General features: G+C 38.3%; 1 protein-coding gene across 24 annotated transcripts in view; it reads left to right on the top strand.

Annotated features, from left to right (window-relative positions):
• Positions 1-13,966, top strand: part of MGA (MAX dimerization protein MGA) — a 166,543-nt gene that overhangs the window by 111,106 nt on the left and 41,471 nt on the right. For all 24 annotated transcript variants that reach the window (XM_027066982.2, XM_027066981.2, XM_027066984.2 and 21 more), the window contains exons 8-9: positions 203-864; positions 2,192-2,540. In XM_027066982.2, the coding sequence (XP_026922783.2) occupies positions 203-864; positions 2,192-2,540 (1,011 nt within the window). The remainder of the gene's footprint in view (positions 1-202; positions 865-2,191; positions 2,541-13,966) is intronic.

Genomic DNA, 13,966 nt, shown 5'->3' with positions numbered 1-13,966 from the left:
ATTTTGGGTAACAGATTTTAATGTAATTAATGTATGATTCAATCTCTTCACTTGGTTTTATATTTTTTTCTTCCTTCTAAGGAGGGATAGTTTGGAAGATTCAGTGGCTTGTAACTTAATGCTCTCAGCCTTTTTAAGTGTATTTTCCTAGAGATCTAAAGATTGGCCCTATTTTAAAGTATCTGCATCTCTTTATTTCTAGGTGGAAATTCAGAGGGTCCCCTGAAAAACCGTTCTGCTTTCTGCAGTGATAAGCTTGATGAGTACTTGGAAAATGAAGGCAAGCTGATGGAAACAAGCATGGGTTTCTCTTCTAATGCTCCCACATCTCCTGTGGTATACCAGCTTCCCACCAAGAGTACCAGCTATGTACGAACGCTTGACAGTGTACTAAAGAAGCAATCTACCGTTTCCCCTTCTACCTCCTATTCTTTGAAGCCTCATTCTTTGCCCCCTGCCTCTCGAAAGACAAAATCTCAAAACAAACAGGCAACTTTCAGTGGCCGAACTAAATCATCTTATAAATCCATTTTACCATACCCTGTTTCACCAAAGCAGAAACATGCTCATATGATTCCAGGAGATAAGACTGCCAAGAATTCTTCAAGTACTATCTCAGAAAATCAGGTGAATAACTTTGTTGTGCCAACTTTAGATGAAAATACATTTCCAAAGCAGATTAGTTTGCGGCAGGCACATCAGCAGCAGCAGCAGCAGCAACAGGGAACTCGCCCTGCAGGCTTGTCTAAATCTCAAGTGAAGCTAATGGACCTGGAAGACTGTGCACTTTGGGAAGGAAAACCAAGGACCTATATCACTGAAGAGCGAGCAGATGTATCCTTAACAACTCTACTTACTGCTCAAGTAAGTATCTGTTGTTTCCCAGAAGCGTATTAGTTTATGGTTGGAAAAATTAGGTTAGTGTGGGGCACTGGGGCTGGGCTTTATGGCAGGAGGATCAGCATTTAGTTACCTTAGTGATAAATAAGGAGATTATGTTGTCTTCCATATTTGTTATTCTTTCTAACTAGACACTCCAGTGTAGATCCCCTCCTGCCAGTAGAGGGAGACAGTACATTTGTGGTTTTGGATGATGTGTCTCTCCTATATAAAGTCATCTGGCCATTCTGAAAGTCTCTAATTTCATATTCTAGCATGTGGGCAAGTACAGTTGCTTATCGTGTTAAAACAGCTTTGAAAGTTCTCCTTAAAACATACTACATTTCAGAAAATTAAAAAATATTATAAACCTATGGAGAAAAAGCTTTTATAAAAGTTTTATAAAATTTTATATTAAGACTTTTTCACTTATTATTGATTCACTTATTTTAGAAGCCTCTGGTGCATGTGAAATGGTACAATAGCAAGTGACTATTCTTTTGTCATGAAATTTGTGTACCTTACCTTTCATTTTTAAATTCTGTGACTAAATTCCTGACCTGAAGATCATCAGATGTTGGGATTGAACACACAATGTGCCCTTTATTATTAATCATTTTTAAAGACAGTTGTGCACATATTATTCTATCCATTTTTGATTAGTTACTAAAAAGCACATGTCAGCAAACTATTTCCTTAAAGGGCCAGGGAGTAAATATTTTAGGTTTTGTAGGCCATACACACTCTTTTGCAGTTACTCGACTCTGTGCTGCTGTTATGCTGTAAACATTATGTGTTTCAGTGAAACTTTATTTATGAAACAGGCCAGATTTGCCTGTGGGTCTTGTCAACCTCTGCCTTAGAATATTATGTGTAGTTTCTATTGAGAATAAATTCATCATTGTTGATATTTTGGCTCATAATTAATTAAAATATTCTCTTGTCTCTGCTATGCATTAAAATGGGAGATTGTACTCAGTCCGTGAGTTCGAGCCCTGCGTCGGGCTCTGTGCTGACAGCTCAGAGCTTGGAGCCTGTTTCGGATTCTGTGTCTCCCTCTGCCCCTCCCCTGTTCATGCTCTGTCTCTCTCTGTCTCAAAAATAAATAAATGTTAAAAAAATTTTTTTTTTTAAATGAGAGATTGTTCAGAGTCCTGGTTACATTCATGTTTTGTCCTTTAAATCTGCTAATCTTGTGCCATTAATACTGAGTATTCAGAGTCTGAAAAGACAGACCAATATATGACTTGTAAGCTGTTGGTGGTATGGGAGCATGATTTAATCAGTTTACAATTTTCTGTTTTAACTTTAGGCATCTCTCAAAACTAAACCCATCCACACAATCATAAGGAAACGAGCCCCTCCATGCAACAATGACTTCTGTCGATTGGGTTGCGTGTGTTCCAGTCTAGCTTTGGAGAAGCGCCAGCCTGCTCACTGCCGCCGACCAGACTGCATGTTCGGATGCACTTGTTTGAAAAGAAAAGTTGTACTTGTTAAAGGAGGATCCAAATCTAAACATTTCCAGAGGAAGGCTGCTCATCGTGATCCAGTATTTTATGATGCTTTGGGAGAGGAGCAAAGAGAAGAAAGAGAAGAGGGAGTCAGGGAGGAGGAAGAACAATTAAAAGAGAAAAAGAGGAGAAAGAAGCTGGAATACAGTGAGTATTAATTGAGAATTAAAACACTATAGTTTCATTTTTTAGAAAAGGTTGGTTATTTATTTCAAATGATACTGTTACTTTAACCCTTTAATCTGTGATCTAGTAAGAATTTTGAGAAATTCTCATCCTTAAATGTTCTTTCTTTGTGGCTTATATGATAACATAAACACACATGGACACAGACACACACCTTTCTTAAATATAATTTCTTAAATACAATTTTTCTTTTGTGGATAGGTTTTTTGTGCTAAATTTGAATCATTCTCTCATTTGGACTTCAGAATGCCTTTAAGTTTCACCCATTATTGTGTTTCCCTTCTCTTCCCATGTTCTTTCAATATACAGGTGATCAGTATAATACATAATTTTCTCTCCATTCCCCCCCACCCCAGCTTTTATTGAGGTATAATTGACAAGTACAATTGCATGTACTTAAAGTGTACAACATGGAAGTTTGCACATGTATACTTTGTGAGATGATTACCACAATGAAGTCAACTAACACATCTCATTATTTTCTAAACGAAGAAATTTGCAAGAAGACTCTGGTCCTTGTTGGAGCTATTCACCATGTGATAGGAGTTTTGGGGATAGGAGAAGGGCATAATTGAGTTCTAAGCGTTAAAACATGCTATTTTGAAATGCTGATTTTTCCTTTTTCATAAAATATGTAGACCCACCAAGTTACATATTATACCATCCTTGATTTTTTTTCCTTTCTCCTGTATTTTTTTGTCCAAATATATTGAATATAAGTTTGCCATGTAATCGAAGATTTTTTTGCTTGCTTGCTTGTTTGTTTATTTATTTATTGGAGAGCATGAGTCGGGGAGGAGCAGAGAGGGGGTCAGAGGATCCGAAGTGGGCTCTGTGCTGAAAGGCTGACCCCAGTGAGCCTACTGTGAGGCTTGAACTCTTGAACCACTAGATCATGAGCCAAAGTCAGATGCTCAACCGACTGAGCCACCCAGGTGCCCCGAAGATTTTTTTTGCTTCTTAGATTATTAGGGGACTGACACTCCCCTTTTTGGCAGTGTATATTTACATTTGCTATTGCTTGTCATATCAGTGTAAACGTCAATCACAGTGGATGTTTAATACTTGAGTGTATGTTCCTCCAGGATTCTCTATTAATACACTTGTGTGCATACATAGGGTCCTATAGAAATGAAACTACTGTGTATGTGGTATTATAACCTTTATAAATTTGCTATCATAAAGTTATGTTCTATTTTCTGTATCAACAAGTATAGATCTATATTAGAATTTTAGCTTTAATAACTTCATATTATAGTCCTTTTGTTTGGGCATTTAGCCTTTTTGTATTTTATTATAAACAGTACAGTGTTGAACATTCGTGTTCATGGTAGCCTATTGAAAGTGGAATTCCTGGGGCGCCTGGGTGGCTCAGTCGGTTAAGTGTCTGACTTCAGCTCAGGTCACGATCTCGCGGTCCGTGAGTTCGAGCCCCACGTCGGGCTCTGGGCTGATGGCTCAGAGCCTGGAGCCTGCTTCCGATTCTGTGTCTCCCTCTCTCTCTGCCCACCCCCCCCCCCCCCCATTCATGCTCTGTCTCTCTCTGTCTCAAAAATAAACATTAAAAAAGTTAAAAAAAAAAAAAAGTGGAATTTCTGTGACAGAGAACTTTAAAGATTTATAGATCTTTCTAGGGTTTACCAAGAACACATTTACCATTAGTTGGAGAGTGCCAATTTTTCCATACTCAACACTGGATTTTTCTCTGATGTTTATTTATTTTTTTGAGAGAAAGAGTGCCAGCAAGGGAGGGGCACACAGGGAGAAAAAGAATCCTAAGCAGGCTAGGCTCTGTGCTTGTCATCACAGAACCTGGTGTGGGGCTCGATCTCACGAAACGTGAGATGGGCCTGAACTGATATCAAGAGTGAGACACTTAACTGACTGAGCCACCCAGGTGCCCCTAAGATTGATTTTCTTTTTCTTTTGTTTTAACTGTTTTTGTTTTAGAGAGAGAGCGCAAGCATGAGCAGGGGAGGGACGGGGCGGTGGGGGGGGGGATACAGAATCCAAAGCAGGCACCAGGCTGTCCACACAGAGCCCAGCGTGGGGCTCGAACTTACAAACTGTGATATCATGACCTGAACTGAAGTTGGACGCTTAACTGACTGAGCCACCCAGGCATCCCCCTCAAATTGATTTTAAATCCTTCCTAGGCAAAGGGGTTTCCCTTTAAAAGGGTTCAGGATATCTTCTTTATTCTTTAAAAAGAAAAATTCTTCTTAATGTTTATTTTTGAGAGACAGAGAAAGAGTGTGAGCAGGCAAGGGACAGAGAGAGAGGGAGACAAATCTGAAGCAAGCTCCAGGCTCTGAACTGTCAGTGCAGAGCCCAACGTGGGGCTCGAACTCATGAAAGGCAAGATCATGACCCTAGCTGAAGTTAGACATTTAACTTACTGAGCCACCCAGGCACCCCTTCTTTATTCTTTTTTTTTTTTTTTTAACGTTTATTTATTTTTGAGACAGAGAGAGACAGGGCATGAACGGGGAGGGTCAGAGAGAGGGAGACACAGAATCCGAAACCCGCTCCAGGCTCTGAGCTGTCAGCACAGAGCCCGACGCGGGGCTGGAACTCACGGACCGCGAGATCATCACCCGAGCCGAAGTCGGCCGCCTAACCGACTGAGCCACCCAGGCGCCCCTCACCCCTTCTTTATTCTTAATGGTACAAATGTCAGAAGGATGCGTTTAGATAAAATCTTCTTAAAGTTATTACTGCCTGCTATTCAGTGGAATCTTTTAATCTGAAATTTCATGTCCTTTCGAGATACATTTTTCCATCATTTGTTTGACTCTTTGCTTTCTCATTTTCTTCCTCTACAATTCCTCTAAATCATCCGTAGTTTTTTGGTTTTTTTTTCCTTACCTGTCTTTTTTTCAAAACAGACTGAAAGATTTCTTTGTCTTCTAGTTTTCCTGTATAATTTTGTTTGGCTTTGGTCTCAGTAACATTTCACCTCTAAGAACTCTTCCTTATTTCTGTTCCTTTTTCATAACAGTCGTAACAAAAATACCTTCTCTCCTTTCCTCATCTTCCCTAACAGTACAAGAAAACTGATGGCTCCTAGAGCATAGTAAGTCATGTTTCTTAATAATGTTCTATACCAATGGGAAAAACAAAAAATACTATGATAATTGGCTGGCTTTTGGAGTTTAATTAAGGTTAAGGATAAGACACAGGGCAAATGCATTAACCAAGAAATCAAACTAATAAATCCTACAGATAACACAGTTTTCATATTTATGTGGCTTCTGTAACTTACTCGTTATTTTGAAATGGAAAAGGGTTGCCGTAAGTGCAAAATGGGAGAAAACTCATTAAGGAGATATAGATAGAACTAAACTAATAATTCTATATTGTATTTCATTCTAAACCTTTTGAATCTTATTTTTATAAAGATCATTTAGGTATATGGAGGCAGTATCTTATTTAAACACTGAAATAGCAGTTAGAATAGCCTGGCACTGTTTATAAAATAGGCAGCAGAGACTAGAAGAAGACCCAAATGTAAATATTTTTCAGTTTACTAAATTATAGGTGACATTTTAAGCCAGTAGGAAAGGATTTATTGTCAGTAGGTAGTGGTACAACTGGCTAGCCATATGGGGGAGAAACGATTCCCTAGTATAAATCTCCCATCAAATAATTGCAGATCATATTACCTATTTTTAAGTCCATTTATTAATGTATTAGTATTTTTTTAATTTTGAAGATAAAGACATTCTAGCAACACTCTATATGAATGAGATCATATGGTATTTGTTTTTCTCTGACTTTTGCTTAGCATTATACTCTCTAGCTCCATCTAGGAAATGCCAAGATTTCATTTTTTCTTACGGCTGAATAATATTCCATTGTGTATATATATAGATACCACATCTTTACTCATCAGGACACTTGGGCTGCTTCCATAATTTGGCTGTTGTAAATAATGTTGCTGTAAATATAGGGGTGCATGTGTCCCTTTGTATAGTATTTTTGTATTTTTTGGGTAAATACCAGTAGTATGATTTCTGGATAATAGGGTAGTTCTATTTTTAACTTTTTGAGGAACCTCCATACTATTTTCCAGAGTGGCTGCACTAGTTTGCATCACCAACAGTGCAAGAAGGTTCCTTTTTTCTCCCCACATCATCTTCAATCCTTGTTTCTTGTGTTTTTGATTTTAGCCATTCTGACAGGTGTGAGGTGATATCTCATTGTAGTTTTGATAGCATTTCCCTGATGATGAGTGATGTTGAGCATCTTTTCATGGTCTGTGGGCCATGGTCTGTATGTCTTCTCTGGAGAAATGTCTGTTCATGTCTTCTGCCCATTCTTTAATTGGATTATTGGTTTTTGGGTGTTGAGTTGTATCAGTTTTTGGGTGTTGAGTTGTATCAGTTCTTTATATATTTTGGATACTAACCCCTTTATTGGATAGGTCATCTGCAGTTATCTTCTCCCATTCAGTAAATTGCCTTTCAGTTTGCAGTGCAGAAATTTTTTATTGTACTTTTATTTTTACATTTGAAAAAATTTTTTTAATGTTTATTTATTTTTGAGACAGAGAGAGACAGAGCATGAACGGGGGAGGGTCAGGGAGAGAGGGAGACACAGAATCTGAAGCAGGCTCCAGGCTCTGAGCTGTCAGCACAGATCCCAACGCAGGGCTCAAACTCAGGGACTGCGAGATCATGACCTGAGCCGAAGTTGGATGCCCAACCGACTGAGTCACCCAGGTGCCCCACTGTATTTTTATTTTTAAAAAATATTTATTTTGAGAGAAAGAGAACGTGAGCAAGAGAGGGGCAGAGAGAGGGAGAGCGAGAATCCCATGCAGGCTCCACACTTAGCAGAGAGATTGCCGTGGGGCTCTATCTTCACGACCACAAGATTATGACCTGAGCCAAAATCATAAGTTGGTTGCTCAACGAACTGAGCCACCCAGATGCCTGCAGAAACTTTTTATTTTGATGTAGTCCCAGTAGTTTACTTTGTGTTATTTCCCTTGCCTCAAGAGACATATATAGAAAAGTTTTGCGACAGCTGATAATTACTGCTTTTATTGTCTTCAAGGATTTTTATGGTTTTAGGTCTTAACATTTAGGTCGTTAATCCATTTTGAGTTTACTTTTGTTTGTGATGTAGTTTAGGAAAGTGGTCCAGTTTCATTCTTTGACATGTAGCTGTCTATGTGTTTTTATGTCAGCACCATACTGTGTTAATTATTACTGCTTTGTAGTATAACTTGAAATCTGGAATTATGATACATCTAGTTTTTTTTTTCTTTTTTTTTTAATTAAAATTTTTTTCTTTTCTTTTTTATTTTTTAAAATTTACATCTAAATTAGCATATAGTGCAACAATGATTTCAGGAGTAGATTCCTTAATGCCACTTACCCGTTTAGCCCATCCCCCCTCCCACAACCCCTCCAGTAACCCTCAGTGTGTTCTCCACGTTTATGAGTCTCTTCTGTTTTGTCTCCCTCCCTGTTTTTATATTATTTTTGTTTCCCTTCCCTGTGTTCATCTGTTTTGTTTCTTAAAGTCCTCATATGAGTGAAGTCATATGATTTTTATCTTTCTCTAATTTCACTTAGCATAATACCCTCCAGTTCCATCCACATAGTTGCAAATGGCAAGATTTCATTCTTTTTGATTGCCAACTAATACTCCATTGTATATGTATATACCACATCTTTATCTGTTCATCCATCGATGGACATTTGGGCTCTTTCCATACTTTGGCTATTGTTGATAGTGCTGCTGTCAACATGGGGGTGCATGTGTCCCTTTGAAACAGCACACCTGTGTCCTGTGGATAAATGCCTAGTAGTGTAATTGCTGAGTCATAGGGTAGTTCTATTTTTAGTTTTTTGAGGACCCTCCATACTGTTTTCCAGAGTGGCTGCACCAGCTTGCATTCCCACTTAATTAAAAATTTTTAATGTTTATTTATTTATTTTGAGAGAGTGTGTGGGAACTGGGGGCAGGGGCAGAGAGAGAGAGAGAGAGAATGAATGAATTCCAAGCAGGCTCTGTGTGCCATTGTAGAGGCCAATGTGGGGCTCTAAGTCAGGAACTGTGAGATCCATGACCTGAGCTGAAATCAAGAGTTAGATGCTTTCACCTCTTTGGTTAAGTTTATTCCTAGATATTGCATTGTTTTTGGTGCAAATGGAAGTGGATTTGTTGTCTTTTTTTAAAAAATGTTTTATTTATTTCTGAGAGAGCCCAAGTAGGGGAGGGGCTGAGAGAGAGACAGGGACAGAGGATCTGAAGCAGGTTCTGTGCTGACAGCATCGAGCCTGATATGGGGCTCAAACTCACAAACCACGAGATCATGACCTGAGCCAAAATCAGACTTTCAACTGACTGAGCCACCCGGGTGCCCCTGGATTCCTCTTCTTAATTTCACTTTCTGCTGCTTCATTAGTATTATATAGGAATGCAACAGTTTTCTCTACATTGGTTTTGTATTTTGTGACTTGACTAAAATCACTTATTAGTTCTAGTAATTTTTTGATGAAGTCCTTTGGTTTTTTATATATAGTATCATGTCATCTGCATATAGTGAAACTTTTATTTTTTCTTTACCAATTTGACTGCCCTCCCTTCCTCCCTTCCTCCCTTCCTCCCTTCCTCCCTTCCTCCCTTCCTCCCTTCCTTCCTTCCTCCCTCCCTCCCTCCCTCCCTGCCTCCCTTCCTTCCTTCCTTCCTTTTTTTAAATTTTTTCTTTATTCTTGAGAGAGAGATAGGGTGTGAGCAGGGGAGGAGCATAGAGAGAGGGAGACACAGAATCGGAAGCACTTTCCAGGCTCTGAGCTGTCAGCACAGAGCCTGATGTGGGGCTCAAACTTACAAACTGCGAGATCATGACGTGAGCCGAAGTCGGACACTCAACTGACTGAGCCACCCAGGCGCCCAGACTGCCTTTTATTTCTTTCTTTCTTTTTTTTTTTTTTTTTCCAACGTTTATTTATTTTTGGGACAGAGAGAGACAGAGCATGAACGGGGGAGGGGCAGAGAGAGAGGGAGACACAGAATCGGAAACAGGCTCCAGGCTCTGAGCCATCAGCCCAGAGCCCGACGCGGGGCTCGAAGTCACGGACCGCGAGATCGTGACCTGGCTGAAGTCGGACGCTTAACCGACTGCGCCACCCAGGCGCCCCATTTCTAAAAAAATTTTTTTAATGTTTATTTTTGAGAGAGAGAGACCAAGTGTGAGTGGGGAAGAGGCAGAGAGAGAGGGAGACACAGAATCTAAGCAGGCTTCATTCAGTATTTGAGCTGTCAGCTCAGAGCCTGATGCAGGGCTTGAACCCATGAACCTGAGATCATGACCCGAGCCAAAGTTGAACGCTTAACCAACTGAGCCACCCAGGTGCCCCAGCGGCCTTTTATTTCTTTATTTTACTTAATTGCTGTGGCTAAGACTAGGACTTCTAGCACCAAGTTGAATAAAAGTGGTGAGAGTGGACCTCCTTGTCTTGTTCATCACCTAAGGGGAAAAGCTCTCAATTTTCCACCAATGAGTACGATATTGGCTATGGGTTTTTCATATAAGGCCTTTATTATGAGATATGTTCCCCCTAGATGTACTTTGCTGTGAGTTTTTGTCATGAATAGATGTTGTACTTTGTGAAATGTTCTTTCTGCATCTTTTGAAATGATCATAATGGTTTTCATCCTTTGTCTTATTGATGTGATGTATCATGTTGATTGGTTTGCAAATATTGAGCCGCCTTTACATCCTGGGATTAAATTCCCACGTGACCGTGGTTTATGTTTGTTTTCAATATATCATCTGATTCTGTTTGTTAATACTTTGTTGAGGACTTTTGCAACTGTATTCATGAAACAGATTGGCCTGTAGTTCTTTTTTCTGTGGTATCTTTATCTGGTTTTAGTATCAGGGTGGTAATTGACTTCATAGAATGAATTTGGAAGTTTTCCTTTCTCTTATATTTTTTGGAATAGTTTGAAAAGAATTAGCATTAAGTCTTTAAACATTTGGTAGAATTAGCCAGTGAAGCTATCTGGTCCTGAATTTTAGTTTTTTGGGAGTATTTTGATTACTGATTGACTTTCATTGCAGTTAACTGGGCTTTTAAAATTTTCTGTTTCTTTCTGCTTTAGTTTTGGTAGGTTACACGTTTCTAGGAATTTATCCATTTCTTATAAATTGTCCCATTTGTTGTCAAGTAAGTTTTCATAATATTCTGATACAGTTGTTTGTATTTTTGTGGTGTTGATTGTTATTTATCCCCTTTAATCAGTTTTGCTTATTTGGGTCATTTTTTAATTTTTTTATTTTTTAAATGAGTCTTGCTAGAGGTTTATGAGTTTTGTTGATCTTTTCAAAGAATCAGGTCTTGGCTTCATTGGTCTGTTCTTTTGTTGTTTTTTTTTTTTGTTTGTTTTTTTGTTTTTTTTTTGAGTTTCTTTGTCATTTATTTTCTGCTCTATTCTTTCTTATTTCCTTCCTTTTGCTAGGTTGGGTTTTATATGTTGTTCTTTTTCTAGCTCCTCTAGGTGTAAAAGTTAGATTGTTTGAGATTTTTCTTCTTGAGGTAGACCCGTGTTCCTATAAACTTCCCTCTTAGAACTGCTTTTGGTATACATTCCAGATTTTGGACCACGCTGTTATACTGGATGTTTGAATTATTTTGAAAACCTGATTCGGGTGGGGATCAGGTGAATGTTCAACTTAGAGCTCTCAGCCAACAAAATTATAAATCAAGTCTGTGCTTAAAGATATTTTATGGGGCGCCTGGGTGGCTCAGTTGGTTGAGTGTCCAACTTTGGCTCAGGTCATGATCTCACCGGTTTGCGAATTCGAGCCCCGCATCGGGCTCTGTGCTGGTAGCTCAGAGCCTGGAGCTTGCTTCAGATTCTGTGTCTCCCTTTCTCTTTCTCTGCCCCTCCCCTGCTCGTGCTCTGTCTCTAAGAAGTAATAAATAATGTTAAACAAAACAAAAAAAGATATATTAAAACATACAATGATGCATGAGGTTGGCTTCTTAGAAACTTCTTGGAATTTCTTGAAGTTGTGCTCTGGAAAATGAAAAAGAAATTCAAGAAGCAGGAGATGACCTTTAGTGAAGAATGGACCCCGTCTAAGATGGGAAAAATTATCTTAGGATGACAACTACATAGGAAGACAAGGAAGCAACTAGTCTGATATAAAGTGGAAAATAATAAGATGCTGAGAAAACTATCTTTAAGGAGGTAATTGATTATTTTAAGAAATAACATGGTTAAGGCATGCCTGGGTGTTTCCATTGGTTAACTGTCCAACTCTTGATGTTGGCTCAGGTCAAGATCTCATGATTCAGGAGATTGAGCCCGAAGTTGGGCTCTGTGCTGACAGCATGGAGCCTGCTTGGGATTCTCTTTCTCTTTCTCTATCTCTCTGCCCTGCCCCTGCTTGCACTCTCTCTCAAAATAAAAAATAACTTGGATAATTCATTGTTAGGTGAAGGTCATGCAAATGATTTAACATTTGAAAATAAACAGTATAGTTCATCATTACCATAACATACTTAAAAAAAAAAGATATATTATCATTTCAGTAGATATTTTAAGGAAACGCAATTAACACTGGAAGTTAAAGTTTGTATAGGAAAATTATGGTTCCACTATAAATCAGTAATTTTTTTTCTTTTTAAGTTTATTTCTTTTTGAGAGAATGAGAGCATCTGCACACCAGTGGCAGGGGAGGGGCAGAGAGGGAGGGAGACAGAGAACCATAAGCAGGCTGCACACTCACAGGGCTCTATCTCACAAACCATGAGATCATCACCTAAGTTGAAACCAAGAGTCAGTCACTTAATGGGCTGAGCCACTCAGACTCCCCTAAATCAGTACATTTTTTGGTAGAATTTTGAGCAGTCTGGAAGGATAGAGGAAAACGGAATCTGTTCATCTGGATCAGGTGAGCAAATTTAGTAATATAGAAGTACATTTCCTCCGCTAAGGGATCAGTCACATTAGTTGACTCTGCAAGGATGAATCACATAGGCATACTTTTGTAAGCTAATTGATTTTTTTGTTTGTTTTTAGAATTGATATAAATGAATATCTAAAAGTCTAAATACAGTTTTAGAACAGAAATTAGCAATATAAAGTAAAAGTGTAGCAGACACAAGTTGAGAGTTTTAGGAAGCTAATTTCCTTATCTTTCATTACACTGAGTCTGTAGCTACTGCTAAATCATGAAGTTGAGGACAAAATGTTTAATTTAGGATTACTGAAATAACCACCAAAACGGAACACAAATGTAAAAGTAATCACTTGTAGGGATGTGACACTGGGTATGGTGTAAGACTTGTTTTTCGTTTCCTTTTGTACAGTTTGAGATTTTGCATGTTTATGTATTCATTCTGTAGCTAATGTATAAGTGAAAAGTTAATATTTACAATGCATGAAATTGTGGCATTTAATAATACATTTTTTCCCCTTGTAGTAGACTTAAAGATTTTCTGCTAATATTGGTCCATTAATCCATTGGTGTGAACAGAGGGAAATTACCATTATTAAACAGTCTTTATGCAGAGCACTTGATAGGGTTTATATCATTTAAATCTTGCAACCTTTTATAAGAAGGTTTTTTCCATTTTACAGATACACTAATTGAGTGCTTAGGGAGTTTATGTAACTCCTTCCCCAAGATCACCTTGGTTTTAAGGGAGTGGTAGAGATTTGAACCCAAGTTTATCTGGCTTAAAAGTCTTCATGTTTTTTTCCTACTGTATGCAGTATGATTTTTGAAATTTGGCCTTCACTTGATTATCATATATTTATGCTTTTGTTTGGTCAAAAAATGCTGATGATGTGAAGGTACTGTGCTTAGTTAGCTACTGTGGGTGGTACCAAGAGAAAGGATAAACATGGCATTCCTGCTTTCTTAGCCCACCCAGAGTTTTGTTGGAGATGTGTATCTACAAGTTACCTATGTAAAGGGAAGATCAATAAAATTGCTATCTGTAGCCAGACTGATTAGGAAAAAAGAACACACAAATTACCAGTATCAGAAATGATAAATGATATTACTTACAGACATTCAAAGTTTAATAAAGGAACAATTTTATGACAGTAAATTAGATGAAATGGACAAGTTTTTTGAAAGACACAAAGCTACCATACTCACTTAAGAAATAAGTAACTGCCTGCCCCCATACTTGTGGGGGGGGCATACTTGGGGGGGGCATATTAACATTTCAATAGATATTTTCACAACTTGACAAACTCAGTTGACAAATTTCTGGTAAAAATTCTTAAGCACATTAGGAATAGAAGGAAACTTTCATAGTCTGATAAAGAGCAGCTATGAAAACCTGTACAAGCAACATATTAATCATGAAAGAGTGCTTTTTTCCAGTGATTAGAAATGATGAAGA

Source organism: Acinonyx jubatus, chromosome B3 (assembly GCF_027475565.1).
Source record: "Acinonyx jubatus isolate Ajub_Pintada_27869175 chromosome B3, VMU_Ajub_asm_v1.0, whole genome shotgun sequence".
NCBI lineage: Eukaryota > Metazoa > Chordata > Mammalia > Carnivora > Felidae > Acinonyx > Acinonyx jubatus.
The sequence above is the reverse complement of the archived record's forward strand: the minus strand, read 5'-3'. Positions and strand labels throughout refer to the sequence as shown.